This window comes from Corapipo altera, unplaced genomic scaffold (assembly GCF_003945725.1).
Source record: "Corapipo altera isolate COAL_440 unplaced genomic scaffold, ASM394572v1 55, whole genome shotgun sequence".
In the NCBI taxonomy this organism is placed as follows: domain Eukaryota; kingdom Metazoa; phylum Chordata; class Aves; order Passeriformes; family Pipridae; genus Corapipo; species Corapipo altera.
The window spans coordinates 5,396,818-5,417,548 of NW_020884882.1; the positions used below are offsets into that span (position 1 = coordinate 5,396,818).

A 20,731-nucleotide genomic window follows, 5' to 3' on the forward strand; every position below is an offset into this window, starting at 1 on the left:
TCACTAAGAACGAAATAAGGAGGCTGGACTTCTCCTCTTTTTCTTAACTTTGTTTTAGAAAACTTCCCTAATTTTTTCCTTTCCTCTTTGGTCCCCAGAGGGAGGGTGGCAGTAGCAAACCCTCTAAGAGCAGCTCTTTTTGCCTGATCCCTGCAGCTGATGGGCATTAGCAGCCTCAGCAGGAGGCTGGGCTGGGGGTGTTTGGGAAAGGGGGAATGCAGGATCATTGCTCAGGGACAGGCTTAGAGTGGCTTCCTTCAAAAGGAGACAAGTTGTAAACATGTGCTTGTTGTCCCTCGGTTTTGTCAATCCAGAAATCCTTGCCAAAATACACAGTGTGTTCAAAAACTCTCTAGTTCTTGTTTGTTACTTTTTGGTTTATACTGCATGTTATATGTAATGAATGTGTTAAAGTTTACATATGTTTTACTCCTTTTCTAAGTATATTAATATTTTGGCTAATATTTACCTAATCCAGTTTTGAGTTTACTTTAACTAACTTTGGAAGATTTGAGTAAAAAGTTGCCAGTCACCACGTGGCAGTGCAAATTAAACTGTTGTTCAAATTTATGATTTAAAGAAAATGTTCTTTTATCAGATGAATTGCAGGGTGCACAATCAGAGACTGAGGCTAAGCAAGAAATTCAGCAACTGCACAAGGAGCTGATTGAAGCCCAAGAGCTAGCTAGGACAAGTAAACAAAAATGCTTTGAACTTCAAGGTGAGACCCAGATCAACTTGGTTGCATAGGGTATTCGTTAAAATTGTATTTATCAGGTAGTCTTAAATGGGGGTCCAGTTTTGCTGACTGTCTGTTAGATAAATCTGGTTCATAGCATTCACATCTCTTGCACAGAATGTCAGAAACTTTTATGCTTTTTTTTCCCAACTTTTTTCTTTTGCTTATTTTTTTTGAACTCTATGCAGTTCAATTCAGCTCTGATTTTTTAGTTCAAGATAAACCAACATGTTTTCATAGTATCAAATACATACTTGAACTCTGTATATTTTATCCTTATAGAATATATTTATTGCCAGATACCGATTAATCTGCTTTTCAGTCAGATAATGCACATAATGGGATGTGTTTAGATCATCCTCCCAGCTATGTAGCTGTATCATTACCCTCAGTAAAAGTTGTGGGTTGTTTTTTACAGGAAATAGTATAGTCCAGTTGAATTGCATATTATTCAATGTTCTTTATGGGATGTATTTACAGCTTTTTCTTTTTTCTCCTCCCACACCAGTTTGCATTTAGCACACATGGAGTTTTCGGAGCAGGCAACAGATTACATTAATTTCAAATTAATTGTAATACTACCACAGTAATGGAATGATTTCTTAACATTAACTTTTATTAAACTACTCACACAGTTACTAGCTTTGATAACTTCCTGAAATAATGTTTGTTTAATCTTTTCATTTAAGGGGAAGTTGTGACTAAAATTAATTATGCAGCTGAAATACATGTTACTAACAAAACCTCTGGGGCACATTTTCACTTTTGTTTATAGCACTCTTGGAAGAAGAGAGAAAAGCATATCGAGTGCAAGTTGAAGAATCTAACAAGCAAATAAATGCTCTGCAAGGTAGGAATTTATTTTTTCTCCCCCCACTCTTTAGGGAAAATATATAGCTTTGACTTTCTGTGGCATCATAATTACTAATAAAGGAAAGTGTTAATTGAGTGTATGTTTTAAATCTGATTTCTTTCACCGTATCTTTGAATTCTATTGTGAAATGTTTCCTGTCAATTCCTATGGTTCTAATACTAACTGAGGAAATGCAGAAGATGTAATCTGTAACAGATACCTCTTCATTTCTCTTCAGTCTTCCTCAGTTCTGAATTATGTAGGGCTTCTTACTGTGATGACCTTCAGAGCATTGAGAAGGTTTAATCTTCAGAATGAGAGGAGCAATTTAATTTTGAATATTATCCTGCTAGTAATGAAAACTCTCCAAGTAACAAATGCTGTAACAAGAGTTAGAAAATAGAATTTGATAGTTATTTTGATGCAGAAAAAATAAACCTTTTTTTTCCTCTCAAAAAAAGAGAATCAGAGATAGGACCTTGAGACAGCCAAACTTAACTGCAAGATGCCTCTTGTTGGTTCAGTACTTTTTTGTTTTCTGATCCTTCTCAATTGAGGTCTTGCTAATGTGTTTCCTCCTCTTCTCTCTCCATTGTAGTTCAGACTGTTCTGATGTTCATTGTGTGCTTGCTGCTTCCCAAACGTTTAGGGTGTGACACATCTCGCAATTTCGAAAAAGTTGTCAGGATTCTTCCTTGGCAACTGCTGTGAACTGTAGGGAGGGGAAAAAAAAAACCTGGCAACTTCATGCAGTAACATTTCCTGAAGTATTTTCATGGAATCAGTGTTTTAGCCCAGCCAGTGCTGCATGGCTTTTTTATGTTTGTCGTGGAGAAGAGAAAGGGCCACAGAAACAACGGAGATTGTGTCTCTACATGTGAAGTTCGATATATGAACAGATAGGTAGAGCAAGGAAATTCAAGTAACTTGTTATGCCTTATTTAAAAAAATAAAAGAAGTGAAACATTCAATTTGGATGAGGTAATGGCTTATATAAATGAGAGATGTAATGGAAGTTTTCCTTCTAATTGTTCTTTCAAATTATACCCAGTGCTTCAGAAACCATTCCAAGATTCTTAGTAGTAATTTTCATCTGTAAGTTATTTCTACAACTCCACCAAGCTTTAGAAATTCTTGTGCATCTTTGGATTTTCCATCATACTTTGCTTGTTTTCACGCCTGAACATTTAAAGGGACAGTTATTCATCAGCAACACAGATGGAAGAAAAGAACACATTTCTTTGAAATGCTGCTGATACCAAGAAGCAGGAGTTTAGCTTGGCTTGATGAAGAAAATAGTATCAAGAAGATATAATTTGCATTCCTTTGCTCAGGAACCTACTTTATTAGCAAGTTGTAGTTCTTTGTGTCTTAGAGCATATTACTGAGGTAGGCTCAGGGCTTCCAAGGCTACATGGAAAGGCAACTGTTGATACACCAGATGTTGTGTTACTGTCAGGCTGTTCTCATCCACTACTCTGTTTGCTATTCTGTTACAGTACAAGCCTGTAGAAACTATTTTCAAACAGACAAGGTGGTAGTAAGCCTCATGTTGCACACATTTATTTAAAAATCCATCATGCTGCAAGTGTTATGGAACAGGTGGACTGTTTTATCTCATACAGAATTGCTGTGGAATCTAACTTACTCTTGTCTATAATAGCTCTTACGTATTGCAAAGTACAATAGCTGTCATATTTTTCCCGTGCTGTCTTTTTCTTCCAAACTGGGGAATTGGGTAATTCATGGGTTCTTTAGTTTCTCTAATGAGCTAAATGTCTTCCTTCAGTTTAGAGGAGAGCAAAAAAAGCTGAATTTTTCTTCTTTGCTGTACATCAACTAACAGCAAAGTTTCTAGACTGTACTGGTATATGAATTCTTTCTGTATTACTGTGTAGCTACTGAAAAATATCAAGTATAATTGTCATGAAGGTGCAGGTGTCTCTTGAGTAACTTTGATGCTGTATCAGTTTACAGCTAGACTCACTCACATTCTCCCTGTCATCTTCTGTAATGGATTGAGAGGACAGAAATAAATACAAGTAATCTAGGAGGGTTACTCAGTCTTGTTATCCACCCCATAGTGGATAACAGTTTCCACTGTCCTCATTTGGCCCTTTGCTTCTGAAACATGTAACTTTAAATGTGTGATCCTGACCCTCCACAGTATCTTACATTAGGTTTTCAGGTCCTGTGAAGAATTTTACCTTTTCTTCTCAGAGTAATTCTTTATTAATTTAATAATTGCTTTTTTGCATGTTAAAATCAATGAAATACATGTGAACTCTGATACGTGTTCTTTAAAAAGTAAAACAAAACCACAGCAAATTAAACACTTTGCTCCCATCAGTCAGGGGTTTAACTGTAGTTTTTCCTCTGTACTGTACTTTTTTGTCTGATTGTTTGCTCTGGATTCTGTTTGCATGTGTGTTCATGAAAAATCGTTGTGCTCAGAGATGTCTTTGGTAATGAGACAGTTTTGGGTGGGAATAACCTATAAGGTTTGCTTCATGCAGAAGTGTCACATAGCCTACTGTGTACATGCCTGCTGCACATTTACAGTAGCTGTAAATGCTAAAGGACCTTCTAGCTCAGTATATTTGGAGCAGCTGTCCCTTTCATTCAGAATTCATCTTGCACTTTGAAAAAGGCTTTTTGCAAAGAAATAATGTTTACTTCCTCTGCTACATGTTAAGCATGGAGTCGAAATTTAGACCCTGTGCCTCAAATTTTTATAGACATCACAATTTAACTGCTGAACAGGCGAACATTTCTAGTGTAGCTTTGCAAGTGTTTTTCTTGTCAGAGAAGCCTTCTTCCTTTTCCTCTTGTTCCTGAAAGCCCCAATGTCCTTGTTCTATAATCCTTGTTTTGCTTACAGTGAAGTTGGATCTAAATCCTGCTTCAGATTTTGGAGAGTTGCTTTAATATCACACACACAACACAGCTTTGTCTAAGGAAGCTTTTTTCAGACATCATTTTTGTTTCTTTTGACTCTGTGTTACGTGGCCCACGTACATGTCTCTGTCAGTACAGCATTTGACAAGATTAATATATTTTTTCAATTGCATTGGGCTTCTTTAGTCCTATTAAATATCAACAAGTTGAGAAAGGGAGTTATGTTTTTTTAGATTTTCTCTAAATACAGTTTTAAAAAATACAAATGTTAATGTCACTTTCCAGCCCAGTTGCGAAGGCTACAAGAAGAAATTGAGAATCTTCGTAAGGAAAAGGAGAACGAGATTTCAAGCACTCGAAACGAACTAGTCAGTGCTCAAAATGAGATTCTGTCACTTCAGCAAGTAGCAGAAAAGGCAGCATCAGAACGGGACACAGATATTTCCACTTTGCAAGCAGAGCTGCAGACGGTGCGAGCGGAGCTTGAGCGGTGGCGGAAAGATGCCTCGGATTATGAAAAAGAAATTGTCGACCTGCAAGCCAGTTTTCAGCTCAGGTGCCAGCAGTGTGAGGATCAGCAGAAGGAAGAGGCCACTCGCTTAAAAGGTACTGCTTTGAAAGGATGTCACAGACCAGTGCTAACACAGCATCCTTCTCACTCTGGGGAATGACAGTTGCTCAAATCACTGTTGGTCTGTCCCTTTGCAGTCGTTTACTGTGTCTATATATATATATTTATACACAAATACATATATTTATATATGTGTGTCAAGGCTTGTAATGTTACAAAAGCTGTTTTGCATGCTTCATTAAATAGTAATTATCTAAATTAGCTCATGTACTTTGATATCAGGACCAACTATAATTCCACTTTGAAAAGATGGAAAACTTCTACAGTTGAGGGACTCATACTGCTGCAGATTTCCAAGAGGATTTGTGTAACTTCTGTAATTTAAGCCCATAAAGGGAGAGCTTCAGACTTTTTAATTCTGGCAAAGCTTTACTCAAGACAAATAACTGTATTTTATGGCTTAATGAAACTGTTGATACCATCTCATTTTTAACATAAAACATGTTAAATTTAAAATGTATTAGCTTGTGCTACTTGATACAGTCATGAAATAATTTTACTCAATTGAATTAAATTTTATTTATTGCAGGTGAACTTGAAAAGCTGAAGGCAGAGTGGCTTGCTCTGGAAGCTGAATGTGTTAAACTAAGGAAGGAAAATACTTTGCTTACATCTGAACTTCAGCGACAAGAGAAGGAGCTCTCTAGGTAAGGTTTGTCTAGGAGGTACCATAGTAGCTGAAGAGTTTTGTTGGTGTTCTTTCCTCACAAGAGAGGTACTACATGTCTGAGGGTGTTTCAATAAATGCATTGAGATTTTATTTATATCAGAGTATTGGGCTGAACACTTCCATGTCAGTTGTTTGCTGCTTTTAATAAGGGCTTGGAAGCATGCATTGTGGAAGAATTTAGACTTAACAGTTATCCTTCCACTTAAAAGATAATAAACTACATGGATTTCCTAACCTCAAATTTTCTTAGTGTTCAGGGTGGAAAATGATTCTCAAACAGTTGGGTGTCTCGTGATAGCCTGTCACAGTATAAATAGAAATGGTGGGCAGAAACCATGTTCTAGATCATCTTTTCCTTAAGAGAAAAATATAGATCTTTTTTTATCACAGGTGGCGTCATATCCTCTGGGAGGGGTTTTACAGTGTATTGTACTGTATTTCTTTTGCTGTTTGAGAACATGACATTGCACAAGGCCATCTAAATCTTCTGCTTGGAGACAACTTCCCCTCTTATCCCTTCATCTGCCTTTTTTGGGTTTTTTTTTTCAGTTTTAGATACTGGAATATAATTCACAGACTAAATATGAGGCAACAACTTTGTTTTATTGTGGATCTGAATTTTACCATCATGCATAGATGTATATGTGGTCTCTCTTCCCTTGTGGCTTCCTCAGTGTTGTAAGATGTAATTGAAAATTGAAAATGTCTCACAGTAAACATCCAAGAACTAATGTATTATTTTTCAGGATTCAAACCTTTCTTTTTTTGGTTCATTATGCCCTCATTTCTGTTTTTTGCATACCCAAGGTCAGACGAGAAATTACAGGATTTGCATAATGAAAATATGCAGGATCTCTTCCTTATTTTTTTTTTCTTGCACAGGCATGAATTAACACTACTTGGCTATTACACTAATGTTTAATGGCCTAATTTTGAGCTCTCTGATTATTACCCAATTGCACTAAACAGTTGAACATACTATTCATGCTATTAGCTTATGCAAGGGGAGTAAGCAGAAGCACATGTGCAAACAAGTGAAATGCTTTGAACAACCTTGAACAGACTTCTTATTACAAATTTGTTTCAAAATACTTTGGAGTATATAATAGCAAATACTTTGAGTAATGAAATGTAGAATAAGAAAATAAAAATTAGTTATAACTTATTTAAATTATAAATTATGGTTAGTTATACACACTAAGCTGTGGACATATATTTTAAAGCAAGATTGTGGCCAGCCTTTTGTGTCAAAGAGACAAAGATCTATACTTCTGTTACTGTTCTAAGCTGATATGTACACATTGAAAATAATGTGTGAAGCTTTTGAGGATGAAAAGTGCTTGTTTAAGATACATAAAGAATCAATATGATTTTGTTTTGCAGCTCTCAGAAACAGAGTTTAGCACTGACCAGCGATATAAGTGTTCTTGAAATGTCTCGAAAGGAACTTGAAAATCAGATGGGATCTTTGAGAGAAAAACATCAACGGGATGCAGCCAGTCTGAAAACTCAGCTCAGTGAAGCTGAGAGTCAAGCAAAAGACGTTCAGAAAGAGGTAACACAAAATACTGTTTCTGTTTTGAGGGAATGTAATGCCCAATGACTGACTTTTCAGCTAAAAGAAAAGGAAAAGTTTTCTAGTACTAAAAAAGATTTCTAGTAATGAAATTTTTTCATAATTTTATTGCAAACACTTAATGGTAGCTAAGAAAATATAAACTGGCAGTTAGATTTAAAAAGGAAGATTTCAGGTAAAATTACTTCTGTGTTCATTGGGACCTTCCTAAGCTTTACTTTGATGCATTACCCTAGTGAATTTACTTTTAAGCTGTTCAGATGAGTAAATTCTTATTCAGAGTCTTCTGAACATCATGGTCTAGAGTTTTACTAGCTGTTATGACTCAAAATTGATTCTTTTTGAGTCAGTCTGATCTTTCTAGTTATATGAGTGGAACTATACGTTCTTTACAAAGATCTCCTTTCATCTTACTGGATCATTGGCCTGCTGAAGATGACTTGCAAGTGCATAAGGGTCAGCATTTTCAGCATGTATTTGATCTGCCTGGCATCTAAGGATTGTCTGGAAGAAGGACATATTTTCCAACACTTGCTTCCTCTTAGAAGCATTTTGAGTGTTTCTCCAATCACTGCTCTTAGTTTCTTTTACAGTACTTTTCTTTGATAATTCATCCGTGTCACATTCCTTACAATTTTCAGAATTATAAAATCCCAATCCTGTTAGTCTGTGTTTTTGTAATCAGATGTATTTGTCAAGATGCCTAATCTTCTAAATTTGTGGTAAATGCCAGTACTGAAAATCATTGATTCTGTCCCTGTCAGGAGGACTACTAGAAAGTTTGTGATCTCTAGAAAAAATGGAATGTGGGTTTGAAAAAGGAAAGTCTGTCCATCCTGTAGGAACATGTGTCACATTCACCCAGTGCTGTTTGTAATTGACCCACACTGAGGATTATGGCACAACAGTACAAGGCATAATAATTTTTAATGCCTGCCTTATGTTTGAGTTTGCATTGTGGGAAGAGGTTTTGATTTACTTCATACAGAATGCTGATTTTTGCACCTGTTTGCTGGGTGTAGGGATTTAAGCTGAAGCCTAGATGTAAGACAACTATTCAAACATGAAGGACTCCTTGTTCCCCTGTTTTTTGTTTTATCTTCCTAGTTTTTACAGTCCTTTCCAGTATGATAATGAATAATTGGTATAAAACACAAATTAAGGCCTTACATTTACTTTGTATTTCCTTGGGTTTAGTAATTCTAGCCCTTTAAGTCAGGCAAAAATCTTCATTTAGGAAAAAAAAAGGAAATCTAAACTCTACACTGCTTCTGTGAAAAAAGAGTGTACTGATCCAAGGCAAGTTATTCCAGGCAGATGACAGAAAAGGAAGCTGTGCACTAAGCAAATGTCAGCATGTGTTGGGTGTCCAGGGGTCCACAGACTGTTCTCTCTTTGTCTTTAGTATGAAAGAACACAGACTGTGCTCTCAGAGCTGAAGGCAAAGTATGAGGTGGCTGAGCAGGAGAAGCAGTCCCTCACAGAAGAGCTCAAACAGTGTAAAGAGAACCTGAAGCTGCTACAAGAAAAAGGAAACAACGTAAGTCTGTACAAAATGTGTGGGGAAGTCAGATTGTGGCACTGACAATCCTGTTTATTGAAGGAATATGGAAGAGTCAAATAGAAAAGGATGGACTTTAAAAAAAAAAAGGCTGTGTACTCTATTTTATATATATATATATATATGCAAAATTCCATTCTGGTCCTACCTGTGCAAATTTGCAGGTCATTACACTGTTACAGTTACACATGAAAGTTCAATTTACAGTTGTGTGACAGGTTTAGGTATGTCCTTAGATATCTGCTCTCTTGAAAACATATGACTTAAATGCTAGTGAACCAAAACTAAGGAAAACTCTGACTTCAAAAAATGATACAGGGGTAAAAGCTTAGAAACCTGTATCCAAATGAATTAAGCAACCTTTTCCAAGATGCTTTTTATTTTCTTAGTGTTTATTACGATGGATGTTCCCTCCTTACTCTTGCTCATTCTTCTTAACTGGTTATTCCTGATGGGCTCATGCTTTAAACAGTACAGTAGAACTGTCCTTTCTATTCACTAATGAAAATACTGTTTTCTATTGCAATTAATTTGAGAGGTTGTGTCATTAGAACTGAGTTTACAGCTAGAGACAACTTTTTTTATACTGAGATTCTGAAATCCTCCAAACATTAGGGGTGTGGGAGACACTTTATAAGGGGGGTCATGGCCTTATCTTTAGGTACCTTACCACCCTGGAAGGGCTGGTTTCTTGTCTTCCTTTGCTGCTTCTGTGGTCACTGCAGGGTGAACAACTCCTATAGTGGACAGTACAAAACAGGAGAATAATGAATACTCTGTAATAGGCTTTTAGAAAACTGGTTTTCTCACTACAAAGAAATTTTACAGTACCCCATCCTCTAAAATCAGCTGACTCCTAGATGCCCAAAAGTTTGTATGAATACCCTTGCCATAATCAATCCCTGAATATAAACCTCTAACATCACAGAGCTGTCAAAGATGTAAAGAGTTCAAAGCCCTTCTCAATTATTTCAGCCATGTTTTCAGAAACGTGATTTTATAATGTTATAATTCTCTTGGAACCTGATTCTTGCTCAGAACTCTTCTGCAGTGCTCGGATAATACTGAGTTACTTAAGCAGGCAGAAGTCAAAAACAACCAGCAAAAAACCCCACCCCATTTTAGTAAAAGAGAACACACTGAATAAATAATAGTGAATGTGAGATTTTCTGCTCTGTTAAAAACATTAACCTCAGAATTAAAATGATCAGTGGAAAAGGGTGATAGTAGAGGGAAGACACACTGTGAAGGGAGTTGTTGCACCTGATGACAATGGAAACACTTGTAAGGTAAAGGAAATTTTAGGAAGAATTAGAGGTAAGTAAATGAAATGAGGAATCACAGCAGTTACCAAAATCTGCTTCCAGAGGAGGAATTAGTTAAGACAGTTGAAACCTGGAGGTCAGGGTATGATGAAGAGCATCCAGCCATATAAGGGCTTGCAGGACAAACTCGCTGTTGAGCAAACATTGCTCCCCGTCAGTAATGGAAAACATGTCCATCTTGGGGATTATTTCAAACATTGTGGATACTGGGCTGAGTTCCAAGGTCAAATTTTTGAAGTACCATTGTCCCCTTTTGCTGGAATCATTATCTGCTACTTCATTTCCAAGGAACAGAAAGTGGATTCCCACTGTGGGATTTGTTCCTTTTTGCAGCCCATCTGTGTCTGAGTTTGCATATCTTCATATTCTAATAAAAGATGCACATTTTTGGTAAAGCACCTAGTTAAGTGCTCCTTGACAATAAGAAGATTTGTTACATATTGATAAGTTTTTGAGAGGAAAAATTTAATTGCTTGGAGACAATTCCATTGGATGCAGTGGATATTTATTACCGGTTTCATTTGCCAAGATACCTCAGCCACGAATGTGTGTAACTTACCAAAAAAATAAATCCATAGACTTGTTCAGTGAACTAACAAATGTTAGAAAAGACAAGGCTTCTGTACTCCATTTGGGATATCATTTAAATTTAAAGTTTTTATACCTCAGTTTTACTTTTAAAAAACTTGCAGTGTTGTGTTCTTGACACGCTTAGCAGTGTGGTGTACTACTCGTGCTTGCATGCTTATGGTCACTGGTTATTTCCTGATGTGCTTCATACGACAGATTTAATGATGTCAGTGGTTTGGGAACGTCAGCTGCTCTGGTTGATTTAAACTTCTGGCACTTTTGTGAACACTGCTGTGATTATTTCTGCCAACATGCTTTCTGTGGGAAGGTGGCACTGTGATTTGTGGCACCAGTGACACAAAAATAATCCTGCATGAAAATTACTTCAATAGTTACACATAATTTTTCTGTTAAATATTTGCCTTGATTGAAAAAAAAAAATTGATTGAATGGCAGAGACTAGAATGCCTTCTAATATTCCTGTATTTTGAACCATATTGGAGGTTCTATGATTAAGTGACTTCTGCAAATTCGTAACAGGATGAGATTTGATTTATGAATCACAATGTTTTAGAAAATTCAATCATGAACTTATTATTTGTTTATTTATTTGACCGAACAAAAATCAAGGTAGCTTCAGCACAAAAAAGAGTTTTAAAAATATTTGGCATGGTTTGAACTTACCCCTGTGTGTCTTTGTGTGTGCACAGATATGTAGGCTAGGATACAGAGAAAGCAGATGTCTTCCAAGGACAGCTTAAAAAAATTTAGGTCCATTTTTGCTTTTAATTTATCATATCATGGATAGAGGCTGTCCATCCAGAACATGCAGTAGTTTATACCTAATTGAACATAGCTGAGAAAACGTGTGGCTGGTTCTAAGGAGGCCATAAGCTGAAGGAACCCTGCAGGCTGGTCAGCTGGAGTTTGGCCCAGCTGCAGCATTTGATCCATTTTCAGAATTGCATTTGGTCACAAGGCTGCTGACCTGGCAGAGATGCTGAGCTTTGTGGTATCTCTGATGGAAATGTGCTTCTCTGCTTTATAGTAACTTGAGTGTTGATTGTACAGTCATGTTACAATCTCACGGAAATGTCTGAATGACTGGGTTTGCCTGTGGACATAGTTAATTGACTCACTAATGGAGGAAAAAGATTGTTTTTCCTGGAGGCTGGTGATGGAAAATGGGAAAGGCTAACTAGCAAGGAATGAAGAAATACCTGAAAAATTCAAAATCTGGTGTGAGTCTATCTACCTCAAGAAATCCAGTTGGGATTTCCTCTCACTTAGAAAAACTAAAACCAACTATAAATAAGATACAGGCAAAGCAGTTTAAGATTTGTATTGTTTTCAAGTGCTAAATTCCAAGTTGTGACAAGAGGTTTCTTGGAACATTTTCTGCTTACTTCCCTTTATTTTTAAACATCCCTGTTCATTTGAGTAGAATGGTGTACTAACTTTGTATACCAGATTAGATCATGCTGTAATGTGTTAGATGTCTTTAATACATTTCAATTAAAACAGAACTTACTGACTTATTTCCCCCCCCCTCTAAATCATCTTTACCTGATTGATTTTATAGCACAAAGTGATTTTTAATATCCCTTCCCTTCTTTAGCCTTCCATATTACAACCCGTCCCAGCCGTATTCATCGGCCTAATCCTGGCTTTCCTGTATTGGTGTTACGGCCCATTGTGGTAGCGAAAGGTACAAGCACTACTGTTCAGTCAATGTATGTTTGTCCCTCTCACCTGTTTGTGCCATTTCTGTATGAAATTCTGCATGGTTCAAATGCTCACAGGTATTTCTTTACCTGAAGCAAACCCTTCATTTAATATGCCATTCTGTTGATACTGACGAGCTGAGCGATCAACTAATCATTTAACATCTATGTGATTTCTTTAATTCTAACAATTAATTTCATCCTAACTGGTTCTGAACGTGCCTCTTCTAACTCGGTCTCAGTTTGTCTTTAGCAAATGGGCTGCCTTTTGCACAATGCTGTGATGCTAGGGCTTGTAAGAAAACTTAATTGCTTGATTAACTATGGAAAATGAAGAGTTTGCCTCTAATAATAAAAATCAACAAGCTTTGGTTCCTATCTATGGACTAAGAAATTCCACTCTGACTCTAAACACTTTAATTTTTCTCACTATTGCTGATGGAAAGACGGAAAAAAAGATGAGAAATAGGTGGTTGGTTTGTATTCTGAACTCTCAGCTTGCATTTTCTCTAATGTCTCTCAGTGTGTCCTCCTCTTGAAATGCCATTGTTGTCATGCAATGTTGTGACAGTCCGTTTAAAAATGATGTTGTTAGGATCTGCTCCAAACTAACGTCACAGATCTGGATTTGAACATGCCAAAGTTAAAGATGCAGCACTGAATAAACTTGTGTCTAGTGATGACTTGGCACAAACCAAGTTTCAAACACCTCAAGCCCTCGCATGTTTAAGAGCAGATTTCTGAGGTGCCTACACTAACGAACCTGGGAATTCGGAGCTGCCAAACGTTCTCCTGCTGATCCTCAGTCCTGAAGAGTTGTGGAGTTCCCTGTGCTAGAGAACACTGTTTGCTGTGATGCTCCGAGTCAGGACTAGCCTGCAGCAGGGCTCATGGGTAACATTGTAGTGATGCCTATCGACAGGTACTCGAGACTTTCAGGAGCCACGAGGTAAACTGATCAGTATGAACTAGAACAGATATGATATTGATTTCTTTTTTCTCTCCACACAGAGACAATGGCCTTGGATGCCTGTGATGGCAGCTTTGGTTGCTGTAACAGCCGTGGTGCTGTACCCAGGCCTAACCAGAGCTTCTCCATGAGAACTGTTGTTGAATCCATACACCGTCCTCCCTTTAGAAGCTGGCAACATTCATATACTGAGGGAAAACAGATTAATTCTCTTCCTTTTTACCTCTTAATACAGCACAGCTCTGCGTGAGAACAGCAGTAGGGTCATTTGCTTTAAACTGTATAAAATGTATCTGTCTATAAAGAGGGAATAAAATTGTGATTCATCATACTGTGAGCAATATTTTTGCTTACAACTTCATGCAAGTTTTAAATTAGTATGTTGGGGTTCTGAATACTATAATGGTGGCCTAAAGTAGGCTTCTTGGTACCAAATTATTTATAATGGCTAGGGTTGTGGACACTGACTTTAGAATCTGATTGCCAGAAATAAGAGGAAAATACGTTTCTGATTTGGACATCCAAGCCAAGTAACTTTGCAGATACTTGGGAAACAGATGCAGTGTGCTCAGTGCCTTTCAGTATGATCTATTTTTTTTTTTAACTAGTATATCATTTACTTGCTGTTAGTCACTGAGCTGTTGGGAACAAGACTTCAAGAAAACTTCTCTTACCACGCCTTTCGAAGGAAGCATATTTTTCTTTGATAAGGATTGCTTTATGAATGGGTTTGGGGAATAAACACAATTCATGTCCAGCCTTAAAGAGATAGAGATATTGATGGTGAAGACCAGCCTAAAGTATTTAGTGTGCGCGAGTGCGAGTGTAGCATGTGTGTGTTCTTGAGTGAACTGAGGTGTTTCTGGGAGCAAGTACTTGGTCATTTGATGGACATAGTGCAGTGATTCAACTTACGTTAACTTTAGTTTGAATGTAATTTATTGAACTTCATATATTTAAAGAGATACGTTCTTTAAAAGTATGAATACCTTCTCACATATCACATGTATCAGTTTATTTTTTCAGTCATTTGATACTCTCTGACTTGAGCTGGAGAAGCTCTTTAGATAAGCTTTTGTTGACGTAACTTTATTAAGAGAACTGCTACAGTATGTCTGTGATTAGCTGAAAACATCTAAGATACATAAAATACTACGAAATTGGAATCATATGCCTGCTGAGGTATTGTCAGGTGAAGATGATTTTAATTTGGTAGTAAAATTTTGTGCATCCTCATCACATGGCTGTAAGTATGATGCAGTGGTCCCCATTACAAAGTTGATTTTCCTTATCTAAGTACTATAACTATTGCTATTTGCTGACTTTTGGTGGGAATCACTGTAGTTAGTGCTGAATTAAATGTAGACTGTAGTTGTCTTGTTCAGCTCAACAGTTCTGTCAAAAAAGTTTATTAAAGACTAAAATAATATGCTAAAGAATGGTAAAGTAAAAGGAAACTTCAAAATAGGGAGGTAATCTCAGCAATTCAATTGGCTTTAAAGGATGTTATGGCAATCGAGAGATAGTTTAAATAATTAAATAGAAATTTAGCATATAATTTACTTTGTGAGGTTTTAAGGGTCATTGTCCTTTAATTAAAGGTTCTATCTTAAGTTACATGGGATTTGCTAATGGGAGGATTATTAGTTGGAAAAAATAGTCCACAAGTGACTTGTAGAAAATAAATATTGTCATTTAGTTCATTCATTTCATCCTTTTCAGTTGCAGGAAGCCACCCAACCACAGAACACTCGTATGCCAGTGGTACTTAGTACCTCTTGTATATAGGTTATTGCAAATATTGTTCTGAAATGCTTAACTTCAGAATTACATTTTTTAAAGTAAATAATTGTTTTAAATCTATTTTGTAAAGATATAAAAATACAATAGAATTTCTGGAGTACAGATTAAACTATTTGCACTAACACACGTGATGTGCATGATTTAATAAAATAACTTTACTCTCCCTATGCATGTTTGAGTTGAATGTCATTTGAAAACAAGAGATTCATGCTAAGTTTCTTTTGCACTAGATATTGCCACAGTTATAGGCACAATGTCTGCAGCATGTCCAGTAGAAGCAAAAGACTTTTTTTTTTACTTTGTATTCACATTTGCACTGGTTTTAAGTTTTTGTCTGGCTGATCCCGCTCCTGTTTGTGGTTTTCAGAAAGCAATGGGGTAGGAGAGAGCCGTGGAAGGCTTAGGAGCATATTTCCATGGGGGAGGAAAAAGGTGTTCAGAGCTGAAGGGTGGCTGTGCCTGTGGCAGGGTGGTGAGATGGGAGGAGCAGTGGCTGCAGGTCCTGGGCAATAGAGGAGAAAAGCCCTGCTGGGGGAAGGGACCTGATGCTGCCTCCTCACTTATTCAGCATCTCAAACTCTCTGTTTTGTCCCTCTTTCAGCTACTGTTTCTTTTTCAGTGGATTCTCTTCTCTCCTCCCTGCATGTAGACATGGTGTGAGGAGGTGGAGTGGAGCCTGGTGGAGCAGGGGTCCCTCCTGCCTGGCAGCAGGGAAGGTGCCAAGTTCCCTGGGAACAGCTGGGAGGGACCTGAACTGCAGCAATGCTGCCTGGGACACAAGTTTGTTCATGTATTGAAGACTAACGTTGAGTTTTCAGAAATCTTTAGAGCATCAGAGAGCTGCAGCTTGAGACCCAGCGTGGTTGTATTAAGGGAGAAATATTTCTAATCTCATTCTGTGCATGTGTGCATATTTATATACACATAGTACACATTGCATGGGGGTTTATGCTTACAAGTGTACCTGTGGTTCCCTAATACAGTGCCTTTCCCAGGAGTCCTTGACAATTGCATGTTCAAAATGATGAGGAATGAGCTAAAATGCACAGTTCACTCTTACGTTGTGAAAATCCCTGGAGAAGGGTTGGGTAACTGGGAAGCTGCTCTTCTTCAGTGCTTTGATACTAAAACAGCAAGTGGAGTTATTTTGCAAGCACTCCTTGCACAATTCTTTCTGGTTTTTTGTTGCTTTTTTTTTAATGGCAAACGTGTGTTCTTTTACATTCAAATTAGGTTCTTTCTTCTGTGAGGCTTGATTAGCTAAGCCCTGGAGTCACTGTAATGAGCAGTTTTTCACACATGTAAGATGCTCTACTTGTAAAACAAGTGCTCTGAGCTTGCACTGAAGTTTGAGGTTTTAAAAAGGTTCCTCATACTAGGAAAGTTAGAGTTGTTTTATCAGTTGCTAGTTCAATTTGGAAGATCTACTGTAATAGAATATCTGAACACTTCTTCAGGTTTGTCCTGGTGTCCTGACTGAGGCACCTTTTTTAAATTCTAAGAGAATTCTACCTGCACAGGGACTACAATAGCAGACCTTCTATTTAAAAATATATAGTATGTAAAAAAAATATAGTGTGGTTTTTCCTGTTCCTTGTAGCTGAATTAAACGCATTCTTCCAGAGTCTTAGCCTCATCCTTCTTGCAGAATCTCTGGATTTTTTGGTGCTAAAAGGAGAATTGGGAGCCTGCACAGTATATTGCCAAGTGTTCTCATAAAACAGCGAGACTTAGTATCAAATGACTGATGGCTGAAGCAAAGGTAATCACCTGTGCATGTATTTTTGGGGTATATTCCTAAGTTATTTTTCTAAAGTATATTACCTGTTCCAGAATTTCAGTGTGCTTTACATAAGATTTTGAATGTCTCCTGCCTTAATCCATAGGGTTCTACCACTTGCAAGAATAATTTCTTCAGCTTGAATCTTCTCCATGACAAAACCACTGCCGAATTCATTCCACCAGCAGCATCTGAGTGCTTTAAAACACCAGGTCACCACAACGGCTTTTAGGAAGCCACTGTCTTTTGCACTGGCTCTGCAACTGGGGCTGGCTGGGTTTCACCTCCCCTCAGACTGTTCATCCACCATTAGTGTTTCATTAGCAACTGTCTCAAGACTTTGAGTCTCCATTTTTAATAGCAATGGATCATATAAAAGAATTACAAGCCATATTCTTTCCTTCTCTCTTGCGTATACCTCTGTTTGAAGGGTGATTGCTTCCGGCAAACAGCTGCACTGAGTTCCCCAGATCCAGCTGATTTACTTATCCCAGTCCCTCTTTGCACATGCTTATGGACACAGAATTCTTCTTTCTCCTCTGGTGGGGAATTGGGCTGCAGTATGGGGGTTTTTCGGCCTTCCCGGGGTTTTAGTTCGTATCCATTTACTGAAAGTGAGCAGAGGTTTGCCCACAGAGCCAAGTTCTTCTGCTTGGAAGAGAGGGTTGCACCCACTACTGTTTTAAAAACTGGTTGCTACCAGTATTTGACTAAAGGCTCCCAGCAGGAGGAGGTGAATCAGCCATTGAAACCCAGGTGTTGGTGTTAAGGGCCATTAGAGGCTCAAGTTCCCATTTGGAAAGGTAAGGGAACCCATCACTTTTCTGGATGTTGCAATCATAAAACTTCACTGCTTTCAACATCAGCAGCAGAATGTCAAGAAGTTAAGCATATGTTAGAAAAAAAGAATTCTTGCTTTAAGGACTTAAGAAAAAGGATCACTCTCCTCTGTAGGTAAGTTATGTGAGCAACTACTGTCCCCTCAAAAAAACCCCAAAACAAAACCCAACCTTGTGTTTTGGTTCATCTTGCTTTGTATCCCCAAAATTGGACTTCAGTATATCTCTGAGGATATTCTTTGGAGGATGTTCTGCTGCAAATGTCATCCTGATCTAGGGATTTGACATGCCATGATCATACCTTCCAATCTTACTTGATATGAATGGATTGAATTTCTTAATTTTTATTTCTTCATCCCTCTAGTTTTTGTTGTCAGCTTTTTAAACAATATGTAATTTTCTGAATGTTCTTTTTTTGAAGACTAGATACCAGAACAGAACATGTCCTTACAGTAATTACCTTACTGACATCATATAAATAGACAATAAGCTTTATATCCTGTTCTGGTATTCCCTGTTGACTGTCTACCAGAGCTTATTTTGGGATTCACAGACTTCTAGCATCTGGATTTTCGAATCAAATCAGTGTATTTCTTGCAATATTGTTTGATAAAAATCACTGTAGGCAGCATTCCAAGGCAGCGACGTGTTCCCATGACTGTTCAGCACTTGAGAGGGTTTTTTTTTCCTTTCTGGTTTTTACAGGGATGATTACTGAAGCTCTTCTAGACTATTGATCATACACTGTTGAACAGTAGTCAGCCAAAACCAGGTCCCTGAAGCACTGTAGGGAAAACATTCATAGAATAATTCCTTCACTTAGTTTTTGCAGTCTGTCAACTGTTCTGTAATCTGCATTGTTAGTTACAGTGATAGTAGTGTAGTGATCACTTTTATTGGAATGTCATGATTCACAGAAGCCTTGCTTTAACAACACCAATAAACTCATTTTTTTGGTAAACTTAGAAAAGCGGAATTTTATTTTTAAAATGCTTCGACAGGCCCGAATTATTCTACATTCTTGAATTTTGTGCTGACTGCTTCCCATGGATTGCTCTGATTTGCTTAGATCTTAGGGTGGAGCAAAGCCAGTCCTTTTCCCAAGGTCGGGTATTTTACTCTCTCCCCTCAGCCCCATCGTGTTGTTTGCCCATTAGTGCACTTCCCTCTGCAAGGCATCGCAAATCCAGAATCGTTCCCTGAATTTGTCGGTGTGCCCGGCCTGGCTCAGCGTCGTTCCCAGTGCTGGCTGTGGGCAGCTGTGGCGCTCCGAGGGATGTGCATGTGTGGCCGTGGCTGTTCTGGGATTGCGCTTGCATGCGGCAGAACGGATCGTGATCCCCGGCGCTTGGCAGCCGTGGGAGTGGGGATGGGATCGAGATTCTCGGTGAAATAAATCTCAGCTGTCGGAGGGAGGTGTTGGTAGGGAGGTGGAATTCTTGTACCGTGTCAGGTGACACACTGGAAATGCAAATGTGCTTCCAAGCATGTCATCTCTTCATCGTGTCTGATGAACAAATCCAAAGCCTGGGTTAAATTAAAAGTAACTTTTTTATTACCTGATCGTATTAGTTCAGTAACTTCAGACAAAAGGTTGAAGAGGTCAATTCATTCTGTTCTGTTGGAATAAACTTAACCAAAACTTGCCCATATTTGTTTCAGTACCCTCTGTTGGGAAATGATGGTTTGTTGTTTTTGGTTATTTTTTTTTTTTTAGAAACACCACACACACACTATGAGTGGTAAGGTACTGCCTTCAGTATGGAATGGATTTACTATTTTAATCGTTTCATGCTAGATCATTTATGAAGTTTATATTCTATTTATATTTCTTGTAAGGAGTACTTGCTCTGGAAAATAATTTTATTGAGTATGTCATCAGTTTTGATGTGACAAAACTACTTCTTGTCTTGAATAATACAGTGGCTCTTACTTTAAAAATGTTCCAAATATGCAATATGTCTTTTTGGGATGAATAAATGGTAAAAAATATGAGAATAAATTTACAACACAACAGAAAGCTGATGTGTATTGTACATAGTCTTTCATTCAGCCTAACTCCAAATTTCAGCACTCCACAACTTCCGAACCCACTACACTCTGCTTTATTGCGGTAGAAGACAAGTTACTAATTAATGAACCAATTAAAACTTATTTTAAAATTGGAATCTATTTATCTGCTTATTTTGTACGAATGGGATTTGCAGCCACATGACCTTCCCTGCTCCGTGTGACGTGGTAAAGCCGGGCTGCGACAGGTCTGCCTGTGAACCCAGGGAGAGGAGGGCTGGATCAGGGGGCAGGAGTTCAACCTTGGTTTGTGCAAGAGTTAAGTGGGTTTTAGTGACCAGACACCCTCAGGGTATCATTCACGGATCATCCTTTAAGAAAACCAACAATCCTCCGGTCTTTTATCTGCACTGTAAACCAGATGGAATTCTGGGGCTCTGTGTCAGTACTGACTCAGAAGGACATTTACTGAGTCACTTACATAGTTTTCAGGGAGTTTGTGGAAGGGAAGTCTCCTCCCTGTTTGCTCTGTGGTTTGGATCCACCTCAGGGTGCAGTTTAAGTGCACATGGTTGCACTCCAGACTGTGGTAAGTCCTGGTGTAAGACCCTACGTAACTTGTCTCTGTTATTTCTCTGCATAAAAGTTTAAGTCAGGAGTTAACATGAAAACATTCTCCTAGACGCAGTAGATGTTTGGGAGTTTTGAAGGAGGGGGGAAACAGCCTATAAAATGTTAAATACGTGTGCTGCTCTTCACGGGGTGCTGTTGGTAACACCTTA

The 20,731-nt window shown here is 38.0% G+C and overlaps 1 protein-coding gene across 28 annotated transcripts in view; it reads left to right on the forward strand.

Annotated features, from left to right (window-relative positions):
- Window positions 1-19,964, forward strand: part of SLMAP (sarcolemma associated protein) — an 86,541-nt gene extending 66,577 nt beyond the window's left edge. For 24 of the 28 annotated variants that reach the window (XM_027640450.1, XM_027640455.1, XM_027640458.1 and 21 more), the window contains 7 exons: window positions 599-721; window positions 1,515-1,589; window positions 4,776-5,096; window positions 5,651-5,768; window positions 7,175-7,346; window positions 8,773-8,907; window positions 13,559-19,964. In XM_027640450.1, coding sequence (XP_027496251.1) covers window positions 599-721; window positions 1,515-1,589; window positions 4,776-5,096; window positions 5,651-5,768; window positions 7,175-7,346; window positions 8,773-8,907; window positions 13,559-13,648 — 1,034 coding nt within the window. In that variant the 3' untranslated portion in view covers window positions 13,649-19,964. The other 4 variants (XM_027640451.1, XM_027640461.1, XM_027640452.1 and 1 more) reach the window with 3 other exon arrangements.
- The last annotated feature ends 767 nt before the right edge of the window (window positions 19,965-20,731 follow it).